This window comes from Zophobas morio, unplaced genomic scaffold (genome assembly GCF_036711695.1).
Source record: "Zophobas morio isolate AGI-343-1 ecotype UQ-CSIRO unplaced genomic scaffold, CSIRO_AGI_Zmor_V1 ptg000026l, whole genome shotgun sequence".
Lineage (NCBI taxonomy): Eukaryota > Metazoa > Arthropoda > Insecta > Coleoptera > Tenebrionidae > Zophobas > Zophobas morio.
This window is the reverse complement of record NW_026972131.1, coordinates 13,367,768-13,395,473: the sequence shown is the minus strand read 5'-3', so window position 1 is coordinate 13,395,473 and position 27,706 is coordinate 13,367,768. Positions and strand designations below refer to the sequence as shown.

Genomic DNA, 27,706 nt, shown 5'->3' with positions numbered 1-27,706 from the left:
AGAAAAAAAAGGCAAAATGTAGCCCCGCCCACCCACCCTGTCTCAATTGTGACGATTTTTTTATTCGTCGTGAGCCAACGGGGTGGAATTTAACTGCAAAATTCTTATTTCTCTACGAGAAATTAAAAACATGTTTTTGAGTATCGTGTTGTTCAAAAAAATTTTTCATTCGTTGTCAGATGGAGGGGTGGAGCTTAATGACAAGATCCATGTGTCTGAAAAGACGACTACGTATGTTACGGAAAAAGGCAAAATATAAGCCCCGCCCACCCACCCTATCTCAATTGTGATGATTTTTTTTATTCATCGTGAGTTAAGGGGGCGGAGCTTAACTGCAAAATCCATATTTCCTTATAAAAATTTACCATTTTAAACGGATTTTAAGTTTTTCAGAATAAAGAAAACCATCACAATTGAGACAGGGTGGGTGGGCGGGCTTACATTTTCCCTTTTTGTTTTAATATATATGTAGACTTTTTTTCACAATATGAAACTTAAACATGTTTAAAATGGAAAATTTGTATAAGGAAATATCGATTAGGCTCAACCCCATAATTGCTAAATCCATATTTCCTTGCAAAAATGTATCATTTTAACCGTGTTTTAAGTGTCTTGTTATTTCAATTTTTCAATTTTTGGAGTTGATAATGATTTTTTTAATTTTTCGATTTCTCAATTTTTCGACTTTTTGATTTTTAGTTTTTCCGATTTCGCGATTTTTCAAATTTTCAATGTTTATTAAGTTTTAGGATTTCTCAATTTTGGGATTTTTCAATATGTATTTCGATTTTTCAAGTTTTCAATTTTGCCGTTTCTAAATTTTTGGATTTTTCGACTTCACAATTTTTCGACTTTTTGATTTTTCGACTTGCCGATTTCGCGATTTTTCAAATTTTCAATGTTTAAAGATTTGGGATATTTCAATTTTAGGATTTTTCAATATGTATTTCGATTTTTAATTTTTCGATTTTCTTAGTTTTCAATTTTTGGCGTTTCTAAATTTTTGGAGTTTTCGATTTCTCAATTTTTCGACTTTTTGATTTTTCGTCTTTCCGATTTCGCGATTTTTCTAATTTTTAACGTTTATTAAGTTTTGGGATTTTTCAATATGATTCGATTTTTCAATTTTCAGTTTTTGGCGTTTCTAAATTTTTGGATTTTTTGATTTCTCAAATTTGCGATGTTTTATTAAGTTTTGGGATTTTTCAATTTTGGAATTTTTCAATACGTATTTTGAGTTTTGAATTTTTCTATTTTTCAAGTTTTCAAGTTTTGGCGTTTCTAAACTTTTGGAGTTTTCCATTCAATTTTTCGACTTTGCGAATTTGTCGATTTTTCAAATTTTCAATGTTCATTAAGTTTTGGGACATTTCAATTTTAGGATTGTTCAAGATGTATTTCGATTTTTAAATTCCACGATTTTTCAATTTTTCAATTTTTGGCGTTTCTAAATTTTTGGATTTTTCCATTTCTCAATTTTTCGACTTTTTCATTTTTCGTCTTTCCGATTTCGCGATTTTTCAAATTTTTAACGTTTATTAAGTTTTGGGATTTTTCAATTTTAGGATTTTTAAATATGTATTTCGATTTTTCAATTTTTGAGTTTTTGACGTTTCTATATTTTTGGATTTTTCGATTTCTCAATTTTTCGTCTTTCCGAATTCGCGATTTTTTAAATTTTCAATCTTTATTAAGTTTTGGGAATTTTCTATTTTGGGATTTTTCAATATGTATTTCGAATCGAAATAATAAACATTGAAAATTTGAAAAATCGCGAAATCGGAAAGACGAAAAATCAGAAAGTCGAAAAATTGAGAAATCGAAAAATCCAAAAATTTAGAAACGCCAAAGATTGAAAAATTTGAAAATCGAAAATTTAAATTTGTTGATATTTTGATTGTCCGTTTTTTAAATTTTCAATTTTTCGAATTTTTAAATTTTAGATTTTTCACTTTTTTGTTATTGCGATTTTTCAATTTTCGATTTTTCGCCGTCTAATTTTTAGATCGTCGTTTTTATACCAACATACGACCACTGATTTGTGTTGCGTCCGCCTATATTTAATAATAATAAAATGAAAATTGCCACAATAACATCGACTTACCCAAAATAATATTCGTGAAAAGATGGCTATGTATATTAAAAAAAAGGCAAAATATAAGCCCCACCCACCCGTCCTATCTCAATTCTGGTAATTTTTTTTATTCCTTGTAAGTTGAGGGGCGGAGCTTAATTGCAAAATCCTTATTTCTCCACAAAAAATAAAAACATGTTTTTACGTATCGTGTTGTTGAAAGAATACTATGTATATTAAAAAAAAAGCCAAAAATTAAGCCCCACCCATATCCATCCCAAGCTCAATTTTTCATTCGTTGTCAGAGCGAGGGGCGGAGCCTAATTGCAAAATTGATACTTTCCTAGAAAAATTGGTGGACCTCATTATCTCTATCAAAATTTGCAACGTCAGCGACAAGCTTATAAATCGACCTTTTAGTCGTGCACAAGCAAAATCGCAAATACAAGATGCGCCGATAGGTGGCGCTGTTGTCACAAAAATGAAATGTCGAACGTGTGTTAGTGTCAAATGAAAAATGTAGTTACCGACTCCGCACCAGATGTCGCTTCACAACACAATTAAAAAAATACTTGAGTTTATTTGGACAACGATTTCCGGGTTTGTACATTTTGCTTTCATCGAACCCGTGACACTTATAAACGTGTTATATGATTTCGAAGCAAGCACCTAGTGCCATTTTAGCCATTCACAATTGTCGCAGATTGCAGTGCAAGCGCTTGAACTGCTTATCGGTCAAAAACTCCCATCTGTGACCCATCATCTGACTGATTTCCTTCTGCACGAGTTCGTACGACCTACTATTAATCTTAAGCCAAGTGTAAAACTCGTCGCTCCATTCCGGGCTTTGTGGCCAGTCGCACCGGATTATGACCGCGTTGCCCCGTATAAACAAATATTTCAGATTACGGGCTGTGTAAGCCAGAAGGAGAGCAGTAGCGGTGGAAATCCGCTCCGTAACCACCTTGAAAACTAAAGTTAAGTGGGTTAAAGCGACTTAAGACTTACCAGCGTGGTTAAGTAGTAACACTGGCGCACTAGGTACATCAAACACCCGTCGACTCGTTCATCGAACGACTTGCTTCTGTGAAACCGGGGGATGTTCTTGTGCCCGAAAACCCTCAACGTGTCTTTGTAGAATTCGACAGCGGTCATCACAGAGTCTTCTCGGACTTTGATGTGGGGCGAGTCGTACAGGATAGAACTCACTGGCGCCCCTTGTTGCCATATAAGCGGTTTTTCTTTCAAAGTTTCAATCTGCAAGTGCACTCGAAACGTCGGGTTGTTTTTCCTAGCACTTTTCCACGTTTTGTACCCAACCGGTTTTATATTAATATCGTTCGGGGTGTATCTGTTTTGTAAAATGTGTATATGTTGTATGTTGGTGTGACTGAGAAGCTCGATGACGTCGTCGCTGAGGTTCTGCGGACTGATGTATAAAACCTACAATTAAGCGCGTAGTGTATTTTTAGAGTTGTTTATCAACAAAACTTCTAGAACTTCGATTTTTAAAAATAATTCGGTGTTTACCTGCAAGTTTAAGAAAACCCCGACGTGGAACAACTCGTACTGGACTCGAGTTGTGTTAATTACTGAAAGCGTCTGCAACGTAGTGCAGCATTTTTCGCACACTTCGTCTAAAAGAAACTGGGCTTCTTTGGGGTCCAGCATTAAGTCGATTAGTTCGAGACGTTTCAGTTTTTTCAGATTGGACATGAGTCGTTTGAGGGCGGCAAGCAATTTTCCGCCGGTTCCAAACAGACGGATTCTTTCAGTGTCGTCTCGGTTTGTCATATTACACGGAAACGTGAACTTTAGGGTGTGTATATTTCTGCCAGCTTCGAACTCCGGGTTGGTGTTGCTGATGGCTTGTTGCTCAGTGCACCACGAAATCATGTTCATGAATTCGTACAAATTGTAAAAATTGAGCATGGGCTCGAACGTTAATTGGCGGAAATTTCGGCCGACTTGAGACAGACATGATTGGGTACGCAAGTGGTCCAAAACGTACTGCAATTAAATTATAATAGTCAACTTATTGTATTAAAAATTATTGTATAAAGGCATTGTTTAAGTATAGTATAGTTGGACAACCTGTACGGACAATCACTTTCCCATGTAGAAAAGAATGAATATATATTTTACATCTCACTCACAAAATCAAAAGACAAAAAAATCGAGGAGTCGAAAAATCGAGAAGTCGAAAAATCAAAAAATTGATAAAGCGAGAGATTGAATAATCAAAACATCGAAACATCCGAATCTCAATAAATTGAAATCTCAAAAAATTTAAAAATTCGGAAATTTGAAGAATTAAAATATAGAACTGGAAACTCGGGAAACCGAAAAATCTAGAAATTTAAAAACTAAAATATGGAAAATTTGAAAAATTGAGAAATTGAAATATAAAACAATCGAAACATTGAAAAATCTAAAGTATAAAAAACAAAAAACTGAAAATCTAAAAATAAAAAATAGAAAAATCTAGAAGTCGAAAAATCAAAGAATCGAAGTATTGAAAAATATCAAAACTGAAAGAAATATCCAAAAATTGAGAAATCGAAAAACCAATAAAGCGAAGTCGAAAAATCGAAGAATTGAAGAACTGAAAAATCGAAACTTTGAGAAGTGGGAAAATCAAAAATAGATTAATTGATAAATCAGAAAATTGAAAATTTAACGCAAAAATTTGAAAAATTGAAAAATTTAAATACTGAAGAACTGAAAAGTCAAAAAATCGAGAAATCGAAAACTCTAAAATTTAAAACATTGAATAATTAAAATATCGCAAAATTGAAGAATCTAGAAATCCAATTCAATTTGAAAAATTGAAAAATCGGGACATTGAAAAATTGGAAAATCCAAAAATTGAAAAGCTCCAAAGAAAAAAATCTAAAAACCGAGAAATCCAAAAATCGAAACATCGAAAAATTCAAAAACTGAGACTTCGAGAAATCGAAAAATCGGAGGATCGAGAAATTGAGGAGTCGGAAGCCGAAAAGGAAAGTTAAAAATTGAAAAATTGAGAAATTGAACAATCAAAACAACGAAACATCTGAATTCGATAAATTGAGAAATTAAAAAATTGAATAATCGAAAAATTTTAAAAAAGAAAAACAGGAAAATCGAAAATTAAAATTCAAAAAATCGAAAAACTGAAAAATTGAAATATAGAAGAATTGAAAACTCGAGATATCGAAAAACCTAGAATTTTAAAAAATGAAATATTAAAACATCGAAAACTTGAAAAATTGAGAAATCGAAGCATTAAACAGTCGCAGAATTGAAAAATCTAAAGTTTACAATAAGCTGAAAATCCAAAAAGTAAAAAATCGAGAAATCAAAAAAATCCATCAATTCAAAAATCGAAAAGTCGAAAAATTGAAATAATGAAAAACCTCCCAACTGAAAGAAATATTCAAAAAATTGAGAAATTAAAAAATTGGAAAATTGAGAAATCGAAAATCTAAAAAAACAAAATTGAAAAATCGTAATCTTAAAAAATCGAAAAATTGAAGAATTGAAGATGTGAAAAATCGAAACTTTAGAAAGTCCAGAAATGGACAAATAAAAAAAAATACTTTAGAAATCGGCAAACTGAAAATTTAGAAACGTGAAAATTTGAAAAATTGAAAAATCGAAATATTTGTCATTTTGTCAAATTTTCGATTTTTCAATTAATCGGTGTTTTGATTTTCCTATTTCTTGACCTTCGAGTCTTTCGATATTCCTGTTCTTTAATTCTTTAATTTTTCGATTTTTCAGGTTTTTGATTTTTTATGTTTTAATTTTTTTAAGGTTTCAATTTTTCGACTTCACTTTTTGGATTTTTCTATTGCTCAATTTTTCGACTTTTTAGCTTCTCAGTTTTTGGATATTTCAGTTTTCAGATTTTTCAGGTTTTCCAGTTTTCAGTTTTTCGATATTTCAGTTTTGGGGTTTTTCAATATTTTGATTCTTCGATTTTTGGCTTCTGGAGTTTCCGATGTGTCGATTTTTTTACTTTTTCGATTTTTCAATTTTTCGATTGCTTAATCTTTCGATTTTTCGACTTCCCGGTTTTAGATTTTCTGTTTTCAATTGTCGTTTTAAATTTTTCGATTTTTGGATATTTTGATTTCCCGATTTAGTTTCCCATTTTTAGTTTTTCTTTCATTTTCAGTTTTTCGATATTTCAGTTTTGGGATTTTTCAATATTTCGACTTTTCGATATTTGACTCCTGGATTTTTCGATGTGGCGATTTTTTTACTTTTTCGATTTTTAAATTTTAGATTTTTTAATTTTTCAAATTTTCGATTTTTCATTTCAGTTCTTCCATATTTCAATTTTTCAAATTTTCGAATTTTTCCAAGTTTCGATTTCTTAATCTTTTGATTTTTCGACTTCCCGGTTTTAGATTTTCTGTTTTTCAATTTTCGATTTTTTAATTTTTCAAATTTAACTTTTATAAACACTCAATTTTTCGATTTTTGAATCAATCGATGTTTTGATTTTCCCATTTCTTGACCTTCGAATGTTTCGATTTTCCTGTTCTTCAATTCTTTAATTTTTTGATTTTTCAATTTTTCGATTTTTTTAAGGTTTCTGTTTTTCGACTTTACTTTTTTAATTTTTCAGTTTTAGAATTTTTCAATATTTCAATTCTTCGGCTTTTCTATTTTTGACTTCTGGGTTTTTCGATGTGTCAACCTTTTTACTTTTTCGATTTTTCAATTTTTGGATTTTTAAATTTTAGATTTTTCAATCTTTTGATATTTTAATTTTTCAATATTTCTTAATCTTTCTATTTTTCGACTTCCCGGTTTTAGATTTTCTGTTTTTCAATTGTCATTTTGTCAAATTTTCGATTTTTAATTTTTCAAATTTGACTTTTATAAACTCTCAATTTTTCGATTTTTCAATTAATCGATGTTTTGATTTTCCCATTTCTTGACCTTCGAGTATTTCGATTTTCCTGTTCTTCAGTTCTTTAATTTTTTTATTTTTCAAGTTTTTAATTTTTCAATTTTTCGATTTTTTAAGGTTTCTATTTTTCGACTTCACTCTTTTGATTTTTCAGTTTTTAGATATTTCAGTTTTAGGATTTTTCAATATTTCAATTCTTCGGCTTTTCTATTTTTGACTTCTGGGTTTTTCGATGTGTCAACCTTTCTACTTTTTCGATTTTCAATTTTTGGATTTTTGAATTTATCAGTTTTTCAATTTTTTATTTTGGCCAATTTCGCTTTCTCAGTTTTTTCCAGTTTTCCATTTTTTCGTTTTTGGTTTTTTCCGCTTTTCCAATTTTTCAACTTTTAACTTTTTGTTTGTCGGTTTCTCAATTGTTCGACTTTTCAACTCCACCATTTCTTGATCTTTTGATTTTTCGATTTCTCAGTTTTTCGATTTTCCAGTTATCCGATTTTTTAAATTTGGGAGTTTCGATTTTTCGTTATTGGGTTTTTAAATTTTTATTGGTATCGACTATTTAATTTAAATTTGGCGCTTTCGGACTCCAATGTCAATACGGGTGGTTTTGATTTTCCCATTTCTTGACCTTCGAGTGTTTCGATTTTCCTGTTCTTCAGTTCTTTAATTTTTTTATTTTTCAAGTTTTTAATTTTTCAATTTTTCGATTTTTTAAGGTTTCTATTTTTCGACTTCAATCTTTTGATTTTTCAGTTTTTAGATATTTCAGTTTTAGGATTTTTCAATATTTCAATTCTTCGGCTTTTCTATTTTTGACTTCTGGGTTTTTCGAAAAATCTAAAATTTAAAACATTGAAAAGTTAAAATATCCTAAAACTGAAAAATGGAGAAATCCAAACATCAAAAATTCAAAAAAATAAAAATTCGAAAATCTAAAATTTAAAAATCGAAAACCTGAAAAATCAACGAATCGAGAAGGGGAAAATTTAAAAAATTGGAAAATTGAAAAATCGGATAAATCAAAAATCTAAACATCGAAAAATCGAGAAAGCGAAAAGCAGAAATCGAAAAACCAACAAATCGAAAAATCGAAACATTGTAAAATTCAAAAATTGAGAGATCGAGAAATCGAAAAATCAAAAGACAAAAAAATCGAGGAGTCGAAAAATCGAGAAGTCGAAAAATCAAAAAATTGAAAACTTAAATATGGAAAAATTGATAAAGCGAGAGATTGAATAATCAAAACATCGAAACATCCGAATCTCAATAAATTGAAATCTCAAAAAATTTAAAAATTCGGAAATTTGAAGAATTAAAATATAGAACTGGAAACTCAGAAACCGAAAAATCTAGAAATTTAAAAATTAAAATATGGAAAATTTGAAAAATTGAGAAATTGAAATATAAAACAATCGAAACATTGAAAAATCTAAAGTATAAAAAACAAAAAACTGAAAATCCAAAAATAAAAAATAGAAAAATCTAGAAGTCGAAAAATCAAAGAATCGAAGTATTGAAAAATATCAAAACTGAAAGAAATATCCAAAAATTGAGAAATCGACAAATCAATAAAGCGAAGTCGAAAAATCGAAGAATTGAAGAACTGAAAAATGGAAACTGGGAAGTGGGAAAATCAAAAATAGATTAATTGATAAATCAGAAAATTGAAAATTTAACGCAAAAATTTGAAAAATTGAAAAATTTAAATACTGAAGAACTGAAAAGTCAAAAAATCGAGACATCGAAAACCCTAAAATCTAAAACATTGAATAATTAAAATATCGCAAAATTGAAGAATCTAGAAAAATCGGGACATTGAAAAATTGGATAATCCAAAAATTTAAAAGCTCCAAAGAAAAAAATCTAAAAACCGAGAAATCCAAAAATCGAAACATCGGAGGATCGAGAAATTGAGGAGTCGGAAGCCGAAAAGGAAAGTTAAAAATTGAAAAATTGAGAAATTGAACAATCAAAACAACGAAACATCTGAATTCGATAAATTGAGAAATTAAAAAATTGAATAATCGAAATGTTTTAAAAAAGAAAAACAGGAAAATTGAAATATAGAAGAATTGAAAACTCGAGATATCGAAAAACCTAGAAATTTAAAAAATGGAATATTAAAACATCGAAAAGTTGAAAAATTGAGAAATCGAAGCATTAAACAGTCGCAGAATTGAAAAATCTGAAGTTTACAATAAATTGAAAATCCAAAAAGTAAAAAATCGAGAAATGAAAAAAAATCCATCAATTCAAAAATCGAAAAGTCGAAAAATTTAAATATTGAAAAATCTCATAACTGAAAGAAATATTCAAAAAATTGAGAAATTAAAAAATTGGAAAATTGAGAAATCGAAAATCTAAAAAAGCAAAATTGAAAAATCGTAATCTTAAAAAATCGAAAAATTGAAGAATTGAAGATGTGAAAAATCGAAACTTTAGGAAGTCCAGAAATGGACAAATAAAAAAAAATACTTTAGAAATCGGCAAACTGAAAATTTAGAAACGTGAAAATTTGAAAAATTGAAAAATCGAAATATTTAAAAACCGTAAAATTGAAGAGGACAAAAATTGAGAAATCGTATCATTGAAACATCGTAAAATCGAGAAATCGAAACATAAAAAAATCAAAAAAATTAAAATTGGAAAATCTAAAATTTAAAAATCGAGAAATTGAACAATCGGTTAATTCAAAAATCGAAACATCGAAAAATTGGAAAATCGAAAAATAAAAAAAAATTGGACAATCGAAAATTTAAAAAATCCGAAAATTGAAAAATTGAAATATAGAGAACTGAAAACTCAAAATATCGAAAAAAATTAATAATTTCAAAAATTGAAAAGTTAAAATTGAGAAATCGAAAAACTGAAAAATCACAAAATTGAACGAAAAATCAAAAAATTAGGAAATTAAAAAATTGAGAAACAAAAAAGGCAAAAAAGCAGAGTCCAAAAATCGCAAACTTAAAAAATCGAAAAATTGAAAAATCAAAAACCTGAATAATCGAAAAATTGAAGAACTGAAGAACTGAAAAATCGAAACTTTAGGAAGTGGAGAAATGGGAATATAAAAAAATAGATTAATTGAGAAATCCGAAAACTAAAAATTCAGAAACGTCAAAATTTGAAAAATAAAAAAATATTGAAGAACTAAAAAATCGAAAAATGTAAAATTTAAAACACTGAAAAGTTAAAATATCCCAAAACTGAAAAATGGAGAAATCCCAACATCAAAAAATCAAAAATAAAAATAAAAATAAAAATCTAAAATTTAATAATCGAAAAACTGAAAAATCAACGAATCGAGAAGTCGAGAATTTAAAAAATTGGACAATTGAAAAATCGGATAAATCAAAAATCGAAACATCGAAAAATCGAGAAACCGAAAAGCAAAAAATCTAAAAACCAACAAACCGAAAAATCGAAACATTGTAAAATTCAAAAATTGAGACATCGAGAAATCGAGAAATCAAAAGACAAAAAAAATCGAGGAGTCGAAAAATCGAGAAGTCGAAAAATCAAAAAATTGAGAAACCGAAGTAGGCCAAAATCGAAAAATCGAAAACTTAAATATGGAAAAATTGATAAAGCGAGAGATTGAATAATCAAAACATCGAAACATCCGAATCTCAATGAACTGAGATCTCAAAAAATTTAAACATTCGTAAATTTAAAAGATTAAAATATAGAACTGGAAACTCGAGAAACTGAAAAATCTAGAAATTTAAAAATTAAAATATGAAAAAGTTGAAAAATTGAGAAATTGAAATAAAAAACAGAAAACTGAAAATCCAAAAATAAAAAATAGAAAAATCTAGAAGTCGAAAAATGAAAGAATCGAAGTATTGAAAAATATCAAAACTGAAAGAAATATCCAAAAATTGAGAAATCGACAAACCAATAAAGCGAAGTCGAAAAATCGAAGAATTGAAGAACTGAAAAATCGAAACTTTGAGAAGTGGGAAAATCAAAAATAGATTAATTGATAAATCAGAAAATTGAAAATTTAACGCAAAAATTTGAAAAATTGAAAAATTTAAATACTGAAGAACTGAAAAGTCAAAAAATCGAGAAATCGAAAACTCTAAAATTTAAAACATTGAATAATTAAAATATCGCAAAATTGAAGAATCTAGAAATCCAATTCAATTTGAAAAATTGAAAAATCGGGACATTGAAAAATTGGAAAATCCAAAAATTGAAAAGCTCCAAAGAAAAAAATCTAAAAACCGAGAAATCCAAAAATCGAAACATCGAAAAATTCAAAAACTGAGACTTCGAGAAATCGAAAAATCGGAGAATCGAGAAATTGAGGAGTCGCAAGCCGAAAAGGAAAGTTAAAAATTGAAAAATTGAGAAATTGAACAATCAAAACAACGAAACATCTGAATTCGATAAATTGAGAAATTAAAAAATTGAATAATCAAAATATTTTAAAAAAGAAAAACAGGAAAATCGAAAATTAAAATTCAAAAAATCGAAAAATTGAAAAATTGAAATATAGAAGAATTGAAAACTCGAGATATCGAAAAACCTAGAATTTTAAAAAATGGAATATTAAAACATCGAAAAGTTGAAAAATTGAGAAATCGAAGCATTAAACAGTCGCAGAATTGAAAAATCTAAAGTTTACAATAAATTGAAAATCCAAAAAGTAAAAAATCGAAAAGTCGAAAAATTGAAATATTGAAAAATCTCATAACTGAAAGAAATATTCAAAAAATTGAGAAATTAAAAAATTGGAAAATTGAGAAATCGAAAATCTAAAAAAGCAAAATTGAAAAATCGTAATCTAATCTAATCGGAAACTAGTTCAAGAAACAATTAGTTATATCGTATTTTTGGAACAAAATCTACCAAAATGTCCGATAACAGCAATTGTTTTTCATAGAAACAAACAGTCTTCAAAGCAGCCTTTAACTACTCGATATTACAAACATGCGTCTTAAGTTCTTAATGCGTTTTTTTCTCTCTTGTAATTATTTGTAATGTTAACGCCGAAAGTTTATGTCATTCTGTTATTTACTTTGAACATATATTTTCATTTTGTGTTAATATTTTTGTAACACCACGAATCTAAATTTTACTTAAAATCTTGTTTTACTTTAATCTTGTAAAACTAAACAATTATACCAGTTTAAAAACCCTTGGAAAGTTTCTGTCAGTCTTCAGATATAGTCAAATAAAAATAGGCGTCAAATTCATTTAAATTCAATTCTTTCTTATCACGTTACAACGCGTTGCTTCATATTTTTTATGTCAAGTATATTTTCATATTTTGTACATATATGTTTATACACATTACTGTTTACGGAACAATGTTAATTATGGATTTATGGATAACTCCTCGTATAAGAGCAGAGTGAAGGGTGTTTGCCTTTGCTAATGTTTGATGGCGCCATCTGATGTATAGTAAAATAAACCTAATACGTTGGCTCACTGTAGTGAAAATGCGCGTTGACGAAAAATTTGTCCCACGCCCCCTGGATTCCTTGTCCTAAAGCTCACTATTTAGGCGAAAAATTAGTAAAATTTGTATTAGGTTGTCCAACTATAATATACTTAAACAATGATAAAGGGCTACAACCTGCCAGCCGGAGTAGTAATTGAATCTCCCTCTAGTTAGTGTGGTGTCTTCCAGCACGAACTGCGACCAAACGTACGGTAAATAAAACGCCCTGTACCACGACTTACACACCAAACTGGCATAATACTTATCCCGTATGGACAAATATGAAAATATTTTTTCCAAGAGTAAATCCGGCAGTTCAAACCATCTCGAATACACTCTATTTTCCTCCCTCTGTTCTTCGTCTTCGATATCGATGTAAATCGCTACAAAAAAAATTATCACCAACACGACCACGAATCGCCGAAAATCAGAAACGTAATCGGTGAATCCGTCGCATCGTTCACTGATTGCGAAAAACACGTGCTTTTAAAGTCCGTAATGGAATGAAAATAGTAATGAGAGCAAGCAGTGCTAACTAACTATGCGTAAATTTTAGTAGTTTAAAAAGTATGGTTTTTCGGGTGCTGTTAATTTGGAATAAGGAATACCTTTGGAGCCCGTATTTTTGGACTTATACAGTTCGGTCCACAATTCGTGCGAAAATTTATGATGTTTGTCACGCTTGTAAAACGTACTCGTAACCGGACCTAAAAACGACAAGTTAACCAAATAACCATTAACCAAGTCAAATGAAAGTCACTTGAATTGGCTATCATCTGAGAAAAAGCTTCAAAAATAATTACAAAAGTAAAAATGAAAAAACGTATTTACCTTCGTCGTTGTCGTCCACTTTCCAACAGCCTTTTTCCATTGTTTTGCTTTTCTGGGTGTAAATAGTCGACGTGCACGCCGGCTTATATAATTAATATTTGGTTGAAAACAAGCGGTCTTAAAATAGCCGGCCGAAATTAAACTGGCACGCATTTTTTGAGAAGAAACGGCGACGGCAGCGATTTCCGCGACGATAATCATAAACAGATTTTTGTTGCGGTTATTGAAAATCGATTTTTTCGTAAAGAAACCCTCGGGGAATCAAATTCAAATGGAGGTTTTTGGCGCCCGTAGCAAAAAGCAAAAACAAAATCTAGTCGGAGAACATAGAGATGCGTCATAGTTTAAATTAAATGACGGTTGAGGACTCGTCGATTTAAGTTGGCAACAGTGTTTGTTTCTAACTAGGAATAAAATTAACTAGAAAAAAGTCATAATGACCATAATTTCTGCTGTTTCAACTTTCGAATTCTTAGTTTTTCGAAATATTAGTTTGGGGACTTTTCAGTATATTCCTATTTATTTTTCAATTTTTGACTTTTATAAACTCCTTATTTGTCGATTTTTCAATTAATTGATTTTTCAGGTTTTTTGGTTTTTCAATTTTTATATTTTTTCAGGTTTCGATTTTTCAACTTCACTTTTTTGATTTTTCGATTTCTCACTTTTTCAATTTTTTAATTTCTCAGTTTTTGGACATTTCAGTTTTGAGATTTTTCAGTTTACTTATTATTCAATTTTTCGATCTTACGATTTTGCAGGTTTTTGATTTTTCAATTTTTCGATTTTTTTAACGTTTCGATATTTCCACTTCACTTTTCTGATTTTTTGATTTCTCAATTTTTCGATTCTTTAGATTCTCAGTTTTTCGATATTTCAGTTTTGGGATTTTGCAATATTTCTGTTCTTCGACTTTTCCATTTTTGACTTCTGGATTTTTCGATGTGTCGACTTTTTACTTTTTCGATTTTTAAATTTTAGATTTCTCAGTTTTTTGGTATTTTAATTTTTCAATATTTAAAATTTTAGAATTTTCGATTTCTCGATTTTTCATTTCAGCTCTTCCATACTTCAATTTTTCAAATGTTTCGATTTCTTAATCTTTCGATTTTTCGACTTCCCGGTTTTAGATTTTCAGTTTTTTGGTGTTTTAATTTTTCAATATTTAAAATTTTAGATTTTTCGATTTCTCGATTTTTCATTTCAGTTCTTCGATATTTCAGTTTTTCAAGTTTTCGAATTTTTCAAATGTTTTGATTTCTTAATCAGTCGATTTTTCGACTCCCCGGTTTTAGATTTTCTGTTTTTCAATTGTCGTTTTTTCAGATTTTCGATTTTTCAATTTTTCAAATTTATAAACTGTCAATTTTACGATTTTTCAATTTTTGACTTTTATAAACTCTTTATTTGTCGATTTTTCAATTGATTGATTTTTCACGTTTTTTGGTTTTTCAATTTTTCTATTTTTTCAGGTTTCAATTTTGCAACTTCACTTTTCATTTTTCGATTTCTCAATTTTTCAATTTTTTAATTTCTCAGTTTTTGGACATTTCAGTTTTGGGATTTTTCAGTTTACTTATTATTCAATTTTTCCATCTTAATATTTTGCAGGTTTTTGATTTTTCAATTTTTCGATTTTTTAAGGTTTCGATATTTCGACTTCACTTTTTTGATTTTTCGATTTCTCAATTTTTCGATTCTTTAGATTCTCAGTTTTTGGATATTTCAGTTTTGGGATTTTTCAGTTTTTCGATTCGTCAGTTTTTCTTTCATTTTTCAGTTTTTCGATATTTCAGTTTTGGAATTTTTCAATATTTCTGTTCTTCGACTTTTCCATTTTTGATTTCTGGATTTTTCGATGTGTCGACTTTTTACTTTTTCGATTTTTAAATTTTAGATTTCTCAGTTTTTTGGTATTTTAATTTTTAAATATTTGAAATTTCCATTTCTCGATTTTTCATTTCAGCTCTTCCATATTTCAATTTTTCACATGTTTCGATTTCTTAATCTTTCGATTTTTCAATTTTTCAAATTTGACACTTATAAACTGTCAATTTTTCGATTTTTCAATTAATCGATGTTTTGATTTTCCCATTTCTTGACTTTCGAGGGTTTCGATATTCCTGTTTTTTAATTCTTTAATTTTTTGATTTTTCAGGTTTTTTATTTTTTATTTTTTTATTTTTTTAAGGTTTCAATTTTTCGACTTCACTTTTCGGATTTTTTTATTGCTCAATTTTTCGACTTTTTAGGTTCTTAGTTTTTGGATATTTCAGTTTTCGGATTTTCCAGGTTTTCCAATTTTCAGTTTTTCTTTCATTTTTCAGTTTTTCGATATTTCAGTTTTGGGATTTTTCAATATTTTGATTCTTCAACTTTTCGATTTTTGGCTTTTGGAGTTTTCGATGTGTTGATTTTTTTACTTTTTCGATTTTTCAATTTTTCGATTTTCAAATTTTAGATTTTTTAATTTTTAAAATTTTAGATTTTTCGATTTCTCGATTTTTCATTTCAGTTCTTCGATATTTCAGTTTTCAAGTTTTCGAATTTTTCAAATGTTTTGATTTTTCAACTTCCCGGTTTTAGATTTTCTGTTTTACAATTGTCGTTTTTTCAAATTTTCGATTTTTCAAATTTTCAAATTTGACATTTATAAACTGTCAATTTTTCAATTAATCGATATTTTGATTTTTCCACTTCTTGACTTTCGAGGGTTCCGATATTCCTGTTTTTTAATTCTTTAATTTTTTGATTTTTCAGGTTTTTTATTTTTTATTTTTTTATTTTTTTAAGGTTTCAATTTTTCGACTTCACTTTTTGGATTTTTCTATTGTTCAATTTTTCGACTTTTTAGGTTCTCAATTTTTGGATATTTCAGTTTTGGGATTTTTCAATATTTCAATTCTCGATTTTTCATTTCAGTTTTTCAAGTTTTCGAATTTTTCAAATGTTTTAATTTCTTGATCAATCGATTTTTCGATTTCCCGGTTTTAGATTTTCTGTTTTTCAATTATCATTTTTTCAAATTTTCGATTTTCAATTTTTCAAATTTGACATTTATGAACTGTCAATTTTTCGATTTTTTAATTGATCGATGTTTTGATTTTCCCATTTCTTGACTTGCGAGGGTTTCGATATTCCTGTTCTTCAATTCTTTAATTTTTCGATTTTTCAGGTTTTTGATTTTTTATTTTTTAATTTTTTTAAGGTTTCAATTTTTGGACCTCACTTTTTGGATTTTTCTATTGCTGAATTTTTCGACTTTTTAGGTTCTCAGTTTTTGATTTTTCAGTTTTCGGATTTTTCAGGTTTTCCATTTTTCAATTTTTTTTTCATTTTTCAGTTTTTCAATATTTCAGTTTTGGGATTTTTCAATATTTTGATTCTTCGACTTTTCGATTTTTGGCTTCTGGAGTTTTCGATGTGTTTTTTTACTTTTTCGATTTTTCAATTTTTCGATTGCTTATTAATCTTTCGATTTTTCGACTTCCCCGGTTTAGATTTTCTGTTTTCCATTGCCGTTTTAAATTTTTCGATTTTTCAATGTTTTGATTTCCCGATTTAGTTTTCCATTTTTAGTTTTTCTTTCATTTTTCAGTTTTTTGATATTTCAGTTTTGGGATTTTTCAATATTTCGATTCGTCGACTTTTCGATTTTTGACTCCTGAATTTTTCGATGTGTTGATTTTTTACTTTTTCGATTTTTAAATTTTGGTTTTTTTAATTTTTAAAATTTTAGATTTTTCGATTTCTCGATTTTTCATTTCAGTTCTTCGATATTTCAATTTTTCAAGTTTTCGAATTTTTCAAATGTTTCGATTTCTTAATCTTTTGATTTTTCGACTTCCCGCTTTTAAATTTTCTGTTTTTCAATTGTCGTTTTTTCAAATTTTCGATTTTTCAATTTCTCAAATTTGACATTTATAAACTGTCAATTTTTCGATTTTTCAATTAATCGATGTTTTGATTTTCCCATTTCTTGACTTTTGAGGGTTTCGATATTCCTGTTCGTCAATGGTTTGATTTTTCGATTTTTCAGGTTTTTCATTTTTTATTTTTTAATTTTTTTAAGGTTTCAATTTTTCGACTTCACTTTTTTGATTTTTCGATATTTCAGTTTTAGGATTTTTCGATATTTCTATTCTTCAGGTTTTCTATTTTTGACTGCTGGATTTTTCGATGTGTCTACCTTTTCACTTTTTCGATTTTTCAATTTTTGGATTTTTAAATTTTATATTTTTCAATCTTTCGATATTTTAATTTTTCAATATTTCTTAATCTTTCTATTTTTCGAGTTCCTGGTTTTAGATGTTCTGTTTTTCAATTTTTCGATTTGTTAATTTTTCATTCCCGAGTTATCGAGATTTGATTGTTCACGTTTTCGATTTATCATTTTTTCAATTTTTTATTTTGGCCTATTTCGGTTTCTCAGTTTTTCCAGTTTTCCATTTTTTCGTTTTTTGATTTTTCCGCTTTTCCAATTTTTCAACTTTTAACTGTTGTGTTGTTGTTTGTCGATTTCTCTATTTTTCGATTTTTCGACTTCATCACTTTTCGATTTCTCGTTCTTTGGATCTTTCAATCTCTCAATTTTTCAATTTTTCGAATTTTTAAGTTTTTTAATTTCTGGATTTATCGAGATTTGGATTTTTCGATATTTTGATTGTCAATTTTTCAATTTTTAACTTTTCGATTTTTCGATTTTGACCCATTTCGGTTTCTCAACTGTTCGATTTTTCGACTCCACCAGTTCTTGATCTTTTGATTTTTCGATTTCTCAGTTTTTAGATTTTTCAGTTTTTCAATGTTTCGATTTTTCGTTATTCGGTTTTTTAAATTTTTATTGGCATCGACTATTTAAATTTGGCGCTTTCGGACTCCAATCTCAATACGGGTGGTTTTGCAAAATCAGCCGGTATGTCGCATCCATATTAATCTATGATCTAGTAACTTTCGCTGTCATTTTTCGTGTGCCAGCCCTGCCTGTCAGTTAATTCAACTCACTCGATTTAAATTTGCGCAATTTTAATGTGTAACGGAACAATAATTATATTTAAGAATATTTTATAAATGAATTGGTTCCATATCAGTGTTCCGTGTACGTAGTAGTCACTTATTTACGTTTCACACTAGTATTAAGTGAACGTCTATGGAAAAAGGTGAGCAACCGGTTTTTTCGTACTTGTTTTATGTTACACGTTTTTAGCACAATTTTGGTTAAAATGAGCGACGAAAGGAGTTTTGCGGGTAAAAACTCCTTATTTGATTCACCAGTAAGCACTCCACCCCTAGGTGTACGCTCGATTTTCCAAATAAGCGGTTTTGACGACTTTGCTAGAGAATCTCTTGGGATTTTAGACCTCAATAGAGAGTCCCTGGGTTTTTATCATGATGACGCTGCAAGAGAGTCTTTGGGGATTATCAATCTGGATAATCTGGACACAGGACGGGACTCACTAGGAATCAGCAACATTAAAACTTACGATTTTACTCTATCTAAAGGGAGCTTGCCAACCATTTCGGATGAAGATGAAACCACTAAGAACGTGTCCACAATTGCACAAACGTCAATAAGCGAATTTCAGGTTCCTACGTTTTCCAGTGTCATGAATGATGCTTTGAGAAACACGACGGACTTTGTTAGACGAATGCAGGTGTATTTGAGCCCTACAATACCCACAAAGTCGCCACTACACAAAGCTGTTAATAATAAACCAATCAGAAACGCGTCTTTACCGTCAATCTTAGATGAAAAAGTTAAGTTTGAAGCCCCCCCATCGTTACATTTAAGTTGTAATGATGCAGATAACAGTGATACGGACATCGTTTTTGTAAGTACTCAACAACTGCATAACACCCTGTATAGTTTTTTTTTTTTTAGAACGTGGATCAGTCAATTTCAGAGCAAGATTATATGCTGGACTCCACGCAAGAACCAGCCGATTTTGCCAACATTCTCGACATTGAGGACCCCATTAAGTGTGAAACAGACGCAGTTTTTAAAACTATCGACAAATTGTTCATTTCAACTGATGACAACTTGTCCACGAATCACGAAACTTTGAACTCCCCTAGACGCGACAGCTCCAGCTCGAAGTCCAAAGACCCCATGGAAATGATAGACGCGCTGACGGATTATTTGAACGACAATTGCGACGAGGTGAAGAAAACCGAAGGCCAGAATATTCTAGCAAATTTGGCTGAGTTTTTCCATTTGAGCGCTTCCACTAAATCACAGTCGTGCGACTTCCACTACTCTGAAACGGTGCGACCTTTACGAAAAAAAAGCCGTTCAGAGACTAGTATTAACCACCTAGATGAAGATTGCGTACCGCTAGATCTGTCTATTAAATCAAGAGATAAAGCGTTCACGAGTCCGAAAATGTTGCCGCCGAAGTTTAGCAAGACGCGGCAAATGTCGCTGACTAACATTAAAGTCAATCAGAGTAGGGTGAGCAATTGTTCGACGTCTAGCAACGAAGGGAGGAATTCGAGCGACTCCAAAATGTTCAGGCCAAAAAAATCTGAAAGCAAAGTCTTGGGTGTGAAAAAGGGTCCAATGAAAGCGGTGCTTCCAATTAACACCATGGCAAAAACAAAGAGTACGTCACTGTATTTTTGAAACAAGTATCTAATTTTTAATTGTAGCTAATAATTTGAAATTGACTCCTAAAAACTCGGAATCTACGAAATTAAAAAAGAGCGTCACGCCGATTAATGGAACGAATTTTAAACCAATTGGACAGTCAACCCCTGATTACCCTAAAAACGGAATTGTTAGTTCGCCCCTAGCCAGACCGAATTTGCCTGCTTGTATTGGGTATGATTTAGTAGTTTTTGCAGCTCTCCATAGTCGGTTTTTAATTTTTGCAGCTCCAAAATTGTAAAACCGAAATTAAGTTCTTTTAATAGGAGTTCAGATGGTGGTAATAAATTTGCGAAAACGCGCTCCTCTATTGAAATAAAGAAAACGACTGAAAGTAGCAACAAAACGGCGGTTAGAGCACGCAGTTTAGACCGGAAAGTGAAGCCTTCAAGCCACTTGGGTCCACAAAGAAACTCATTTTCGCACCCAACCCACACCAGTGTATTGAAAGACAACAACAAAGTGATTCGAAGACCCTCCATTACTAAAAAGGTTGGAAAAGAAAATAAGTAAAGAAATAAATTATTGGCAATTGATTGTGATAGAATTTGCTTGTGAATTTTTATACATTTTACAAAATATACTTGATTTTATAAAGTAGTCAAATCATTAAACACATATTATGTTTGAAACTAAAATGCATTTTATCACAAAATATTTATCACCATTTAAATATATACGATTTAGACATCAAGAAATAAATTTAAAATCGCAAAAATTAAATGTAGCAGACTTAAAACATTGAAATATGGAAGAACTGAAAACTCAAAAAATCGAAAAAAAAAAAATTTAAAAATTGAAAAGTTAAAATTGAGAAATCGAAAAATTGAAAAATCAAAAACCTGAATAATCGAAAAATTGAAGAACTGAAGAACTGAAAAATTGAAACTTCAGGAAGTGGAGAAATGGGAATATAAAAAAATAGATTAATTGAGAAATCCGAAAACTAAAAATTCAGAAACGCGAAATTTTGAAAAATAAAAAAATATTGAAGAACTAAAAAATCGAAAAATCTAAAATTTAAAACATTGAAAAGTTAAAATATCCTAAAAGTGAAAAATGGAGAAATCCAAACATCAAAAATTCAAAAAAATTAAAATTCGAAAATCTAAAATTTAAAAATCGAAAACCTGAAAAATCAACGAATCGAGAAGGGGAAAATTTAAAAAATTGGAAAATTGAAAAATCGGATAAATCAAAAATCTAAACATCGAAAAATCGAGAAACCGAAAAGCAAAAATGGAAAAACCAACAAATCGAAAAGTCGAAACATTGTAAAATTCAAAAATTGAAATTTAAAAATTAAAATATGGAAAATTTGAAAAATTGAGAAATTGAAATATAAAACAATCGAAACATTGAAAAATCTAAAGTATAAAAAACAAAAAACTGAAAATCCAAAAATAAAAAATAGAAAAATCTAAAAGTCGAAAAATCAAAGAATCGAAGTATTGAAAAATATCAAAACTGAAAGAAATATCCAAAAATTGAGAAATCGACAAATCAATAAAGCGAAGTCGAAAAATCGAAGAATTGAAGAACTGAAAAATCGAAACTTTGAGAAGTGGGAAAATCAAAAATAGATTAACTGGGAAATCAGAAAATTGAAAATTTAACGCAAAAATTTGAAAAATTTAAATACTGAAGAACTGAAAAGTCAAAAAATCGAGAAATCGAAAACTCTAAAATTTAAAACATTGAATAATTAAAATATCGCAAAATTGAAGAATCGAGAAATCCAATTCAATTTGAAAAATTGAAAAATCGGGACATTGAAAAATTGAAAAGCTCCAAAGAAAAAAATCTAAAAACCGAGAAATCCAAAAATCGAAAAATTCAAAAACTGAGACTTCGAGAAATCGAAAAATCGGAGGATCGAGAAATTGAGAAGTCAGAAGCCGTAAAGGAAAGTTAAAAATTGAAAAATTGAGAAATTGAACAATCAAAACAACGAAACATCTGAATTCGATAAATTGAGAAATTAAAAAATTGAATAATCGAAATATTTTAAAAAAGAAAAACAGGAAAATCGAAAATTAAAATTCAAAAAATCGAAAAATTGAAAAATTGAAATATAGAAGAATTGAAAACTCGAGATATCGAAAAACCTAGAATTTTAAAAAATGGAATATTAAAACATCGAAAAGTTGAAAAATTGAGAAATCGAAGCATTAAACAGTCGCAGAATTGAAAAATCTAAAGTTTACAATAAATTGAAAATCCAAAAAGTAAAAAATCGAGAAATCAAAAAAAATCCATCAATTCAAAAATCGAAAAGTCGAAAAATTGAAATATTGAAAAATCTGAAAGAAATATTCAAAAAATTGAGAAATTAAAAAATTGGAAAATTGAGAAATCGAAAATCTAAAAAAGCAAAATTGAAAAATCGTAATCTTAAAAAATCGAAAAATTGAATAATTGAAGATGTGAAAAATCGAAACTTTAGGAAGTCCAGAAATGGACAAATAAAAAAAATACTTTAGAAATCGGCAAACTGAAAATTTAGAAACGTGAAAATTTGAAAAATTGAAAAATCGAAATATTTGTCATTTTGTCAAATTTTCGATTTTTCAATTAATCGATGTTTTGATTTTCCTATTTCTTGACCTTCGAGTGTTTCGATATTCCTGTTCTTTAATTCTTTAATTTTTCGATTTTTCAGGTTTTTGATTTTTTATGTTTTAATTTTTTTAAGGTTTCAATGTTTCAATCGAGGAGTCGAAAAATCAAGAAGTCGAAAAATCAAAAAATTGAGAAACCGAAATAGGCCAAAATCGAAAAATTGAAAACTTAAATATGGAAAAATTGATAAAGCGAGAGATTGAATAATCAAAACATCAAAACATCCGGATCTCAATAAATTGAAATCTCAAAAAAATTAAAAATTCGGAAATTTGAAGAATTAAAATATAGAACTGGAAACTCGAGAAACCGAAAAATCTAGAAATTTAAAAATTAAAATATGGAAAATTTGAAAAATTGAGAAATTGAAATATAAAACAATCGAAACATTGAAAAATCTAAAGTATAAAAAACAAAAAACTGAAAATCCAAAAATAAAAAATAGAAAAATCTAGAAGTCGAAAAATCAAAGAATCGAAGTATTGAAAAATATCAAAACTGAAAGAAATATCCAAAAATTGAGAAATCGAAAAACCAATAAAGCGAAGTCGAAAAATCGAAGAATTGAAGAACTGAAAAACCGAAACTTTGAGAAGTGGGAAAATCAAAAATAGATTAATTGATAAATCAGAAAATTGAAAATTTAACGCAAAAATTTGAAAAATTGGAAAATTTAAATACTGAAGAACTGAAAAGTCAAAAAATCGAGAAATCGAAAACTCTAAAATTTAAAACATTGAATAATTAAAATATCGCAAAATTGAAGAATCGAGAAATCCAATTCAATTTGAAAAATTGAAAAATCGGAACATTGAAAAATTGGAAAATCCAAAAATTGAAATGCTCCAAAGAAAAAAATCTAAAAACCGAGAAATCCAAAAATCGAAACATCGAAAAATTCAAAAACTGAGACTTCGAGAAATCGAAAAATCGGAGGATCGAGAAATTGAGGAGTCGGAAGCCGAAAAGGAAAGTTAAAAATTGAAAAATTGAGAAATTGAACAATCAAAACAACGAAACATCTGAATTCGATAAATTGAGAAATTAAAAAATTGAATAATCGAAATATTTTAAAAAAGAAAAACAGGAAAATCGAAAATTAAAATTCAAAAAATCGAAAAATTGAAATATAGAAGAATTGAAAACTCGAGATATCGAAAAACCTAGAATTTTAAAAAATGGAATATTAAAACATCGAAAAATTGAAAAATTGAGAAATCGAAGCATTAAACAGTCGCAGAATTGAAAAATCTAAAGTTTACAATAAATTGAAAATCCAAAAAGTAAAAAATCGAGAAATGAAAAAAATCCATCAATTCAAAAATCGAAAAGTCGAAAAATTGAAATATTGAAAAATCTCATAACTGAAAGAAATATTCAAAAAATTGAGAAATTAAAAAATTGGAAAATTGAGAAATCGAAAATCTAAAAAAGCAAAATTGAAAAATCGTAATCTTAAAAAATCGAAAAATTGAAGAATTGAAGATGTGAAAAATCGAAACTTTAGGAAGTCCAGAAATGGACAAATAAAAAAAATACTTTAGAAATCGGCAAACTGAAAATTTAGAAACGTGAAAATTTGAAAAATTGAAAAATCGAAATATTTGTCATTTTGTCAAATTTTCGATTTTTCAATTAATCGATGTTTTGATTTTCCTATTTCTTGACCTTCGAGTGTTTCGATATTCCTGTTCTTTAATTCTTTAATTTTTCGATTTTTCAGGTTTTTGATTTTTTATGTTTTAATTTTTTTAAGGTTTCAATGTTTCAATCGAGGAGTCGAAAAATCAAGAAGTCGAAAAATCAAAAAATTGAGAAACCGAAATAGGCCAAAATCGAAAAATTGAAAACTTAAATATGGAAAAATTGATAAAGCGAGAGATTGAATAATCAAAACATCAAAACATCCGGATCTCAATAAATTGAAATCTCAAAAAAATTAAAAATTCGGAAATTTGAAGAATTAAAATATAGAACTGGAAACTCGAGAAACCGAAAAATCTAGAAATTTAAAAATTAAAATATGGAAAATTTGAAAAATTGAGAAATTGAAATATAAAACAATCGAAACATTGAAAAATCTAAAGTATAAAAAACAAAAAACTGAAAATCCAAAAATAAAAAATAGAAAAATCTAGAAGTCGAAAAATTAAAGAATCGAAGTATTGAAAAATATCAAAACTGAAAGAAATATCCAAAAATTGAGAAATCGAAAAACCAATACAGCGAAGTCGAAAAATCGAAGAATTGAAGAACTGAAAAATCGAAACTTTGAGAAGTGGGAAAATCAAAAATTGATTAATTGATAAATCAGAAAATTGAAAATTTAACGCAAAAATTTGAAAAATTGAAAAATTTAAATACTGAAGAACTGAAAAGTCAAAAAATCGAGAAATCGAAAACTCTAAAATTTAAAACATTGAATAATTAAAATATCGCAAAATTGAAGAATCGAGAAATCCAATTCAATTTGAAAAATTGAAAAATCGGGACATTAAAAAATTGGAAAATCCAAAAATTGAAAAGCTCCAAAGAAAAAAATCTAAAAACCGAGAAATCCAAAAATCGAAACATCAAAAAATTCAAAAACTGAGACTTCGAGAAATCGAAAAATCGGAGGATCGAGAAATTGAGGAGTCAGAAGCCGTAAAGGAAAGTTAAAAATTGAAAAATTGAGAAATTGAACAATCAAAACAACGAAACATCTGAATTCGATAAATTGAGAAATTAAAAAATTGAATAATCGAAATATTTTAAAAAAGAAAAACAGGAAAATCAAAAATTAAAATTCAAAAAATCGAAAAATTGAAAAATTGAAATATAGAAGAATTGAAAACTCTAGATATCGAAAAACCTAGAATTTTAAAAAATGGAATATTAAAACATCGAAAAGTTGAAAAATTGAGAAATCGAAGCATTAAACAGTCGCAGAATTGAAAAATCTAAAGTTTACAATAAATTGAAAATCCAAAAAGTAAAAAATCGAGAAATCAAAAAAAATCCATCAATTCAAAAATCGAAAAGTCGAAAAATTGAAATATTGAAAAATCTGAAAGAAATATTCAAAAAATTGAGAAATTAAAAAATTGGAAAATTGAGAAATCGAAAATCTAAAAAAGCAAAATTGAAAAATCGTAATCTTAAAAAATCGAAAAATTGAAGAATTGAAGATGTGAAAAATCGAAACTTTAGGAAGTCCAGAAATGGACAAATAAAAAAAAATACTTTAGAAATCGGCAAACTGAAAATTTAGAAACGTGAAAATTTGAAAAATTGAAAAATCGAAAAATCTAAAATTTAAAACATTGAAAAGTTAAAATATCCTAAAACTGAAAAATGGAGAAATCCAAACATCAAAAATTCAAAAAAATAAAAATTCGAAAATCTAAAATTTAAAAATCGAAAACCTGAAAAATCAACGAATCGAGAAGGGGAAAATTTAAAAAATTGGAAAATTGAAAAATCGGATAAATCAAAAATCTAAACATCGAAAAATCGAGAAACCGAAAAGCAAAAATCGAAAAACCAACAAATCGAAAAATCGAAACATTGTAAAATTCAAAAATTGAGAGATCGAGAAATCGAAAAATCAAAAAATTGAGAAACCGAAGTAGGCCAAAATCGAAAAATTGAAAACTTAAATATGGAAAAATTGATAAAGCGAGAGATTGAATAATCAAAACATCAAAACATCCGGATCTCAATAAATTGAAATCTCAAAAAAATTAAAAATTCGGAAATTTGAAGAATTAAAATATAGAACTGGAAACTCGAGAAACCGAAAAATCTAGAAATTTAAAAATTAAAATATGGAAAATTTGAAAAATTGAGAAATTGAAATATAAAACAATCGAAACATTGAAAAATCTAAAGTATAAAAAACAAAAAACTGAAAATCCAAAAATAAAAAATAGAAAAATCTAGAAGTCGAAAAATCAAAGAATCGAAGTATTGAAAAATATCAAAACTGAAAGAAATATCCAAAAATTGAGGAATCGAAAAACCAATAAAGCGAAGTCGAAAAATCGAAGAATTGAAGAACTGAAAAATCGAAACTTTGAGAAGTGGGAAAGTCAAAAATAGATTAATTGATAAATCAGAAAATTGAAAATTTAACGCAAAAATTTGAAAAATTGAAAAATTTAAATACTGGAGAACTGAAAAGTCAAAAAATCGAGAAATCGAAAACTCTAAAATTTAAAACATTGAATAATTAAAATATCGCAAAATTGAAGAATCTAGAAATCCAATTCAATTTGATAAATTGAAAAATCGGGACATTGAAAAATTGGAAAATCCAAAAATTGAAAAGCTCCAAAGAAAAAAATCTAAAAACCGAGAAATCCAAAAATCGAAACATCGAAAAATTCAAAAACTGAGACTTTGAGAAATCGAAAAATCGGAGGATCGAGAAATTGAGGAGTCAGAAGCCGTAAAGGAAAGTTAAAAATTGAAAAATTGAGAAATTGAACAATCAAAACAACGAAACATCTGAATTCGATAAATTGAGAAATTAAAAAATTGAATAATCGAAATATTTTAAAAAAGAAAAACAGGAAAATCGAAAATTAAAATTCAAAAAATCGAAAAATTGAAAAATTGAAATATAGAAGAATTGAAAACTCTAGATATCGAAAAACCTAGAATTTTAAAAAATGGAATATTAAAACATCGAAAAGTTGAAAAATTGAGAAATCGAAGCATTAAACAGTCGCAGAATTGAAAAATCTAAAGTTTACAATAAATTGAAAATCCAAAAAGTAAAAAATCGAGAAATGAAAAAAATCCATCAATTCAAAAATCGAAAAGTCGAAAAATTGAAATATTGAAAAATCTCATACCTGAAATAAATATTCAAAAAATTGAGAAATTAAAAAATTGGAAAATTGAGAAATCGAAAATCTAAAAAAGCAAAATTAAAAAATCGTAATCTTAAAAAATCGAAAAATTGAAGAACTGAAGATGTGAATAATCGAAACTTTAGGAAGTCCAGAAATGGACAAATAAAAAAAAATACTTTAGAAATCGGCAAACTGAAAATTTAGAAACGTGAAAATTTGAAAAATTGAAAAATCGAAAAATCTAAAATTTAAAACATTGAAAAGTTAAAATATCCTAAAACTGAAAAATGGAGAAATCCAAACATCAAAAATTCAAAAAAATAAAAATTCG

The 27,706-nt window shown here is 28.1% G+C and overlaps 2 protein-coding genes across 2 annotated transcripts; one reads left to right on the top strand and one right to left on the bottom strand.

The window, feature by feature from the left end:
- Nucleotides 1-1,862: 1,862 nt before the first annotated feature.
- LOC135136295 (uncharacterized) lies at nt 1,863-13,369 on the bottom strand. Its single transcript, XM_064065508.1, has 6 exons — nt 13,267-13,369; nt 13,044-13,142; nt 12,571-12,818; nt 3,605-4,084; nt 3,083-3,517; nt 1,863-3,038 (listed from the first exon to the last, which is right to left on the bottom strand). Exons 1-6 carry the CDS (start codon nt 13,304-13,306, stop codon nt 2,763-2,765), a joined length of 1,578 nt encoding a protein of 525 aa, XP_063921578.1. The 5' UTR covers nt 13,307-13,369; the 3' UTR covers nt 1,863-2,762.
- A 4,673-nt stretch (nt 13,370-18,042) lies between these two features.
- Nucleotides 18,043-20,509, top strand: LOC135136169 (uncharacterized). Its single transcript, XM_064065328.1, has 5 exons — nt 18,043-18,425; nt 18,473-19,097; nt 19,148-19,868; nt 19,915-20,086; nt 20,140-20,509. Exons 2-5 carry the CDS (start codon nt 18,489-18,491, stop codon nt 20,423-20,425), a joined length of 1,788 nt encoding a protein of 595 aa, XP_063921398.1. The 5' UTR covers nt 18,043-18,425; nt 18,473-18,488; the 3' UTR covers nt 20,426-20,509.
- Nucleotides 20,510-27,706: the final 7,197 nt, after the last annotated feature.

Bases quoted from the DNA above. Each gene is read 5' to 3' on its own strand.
- LOC135136295 (XM_064065508.1), bottom strand. From the start codon at position 13,306: ATGGAAAAAGGCTGTTGGAAAGTGGACGACAACGACGAAG. The intron at 12,819-13,043 runs GTATTCCTTATT...TTTTTTTTGTAG, and splicing joins CAAAAATACGGGCTCCAAAG to CGATTTACATCGATATCGAA. The intron at 3,039-3,082 runs GTAAGTCTTAAG...TTAGTTTTCAAG, and splicing joins GTTACTACTTAACCACGCTG to GTGGTTACGGAGCGGATTTC.
- LOC135136169 (XM_064065328.1), top strand. From the start codon at position 18,489: ATGAGCGACGAAAGGAGTTTTGCGGGTAAAAACTCCTTATTTGATTCA. The intron at 19,098-19,147 runs GTAAGTACTCAA...TTTTTTTTTTAG, and splicing joins GTGATACGGACATCGTTTTT to AACGTGGATCAGTCAATTTC. The intron at 19,869-19,914 runs GTACGTCACTGT...TTTTAATTGTAG, and splicing joins CACCATGGCAAAAACAAAGA to CTAATAATTTGAAATTGACT.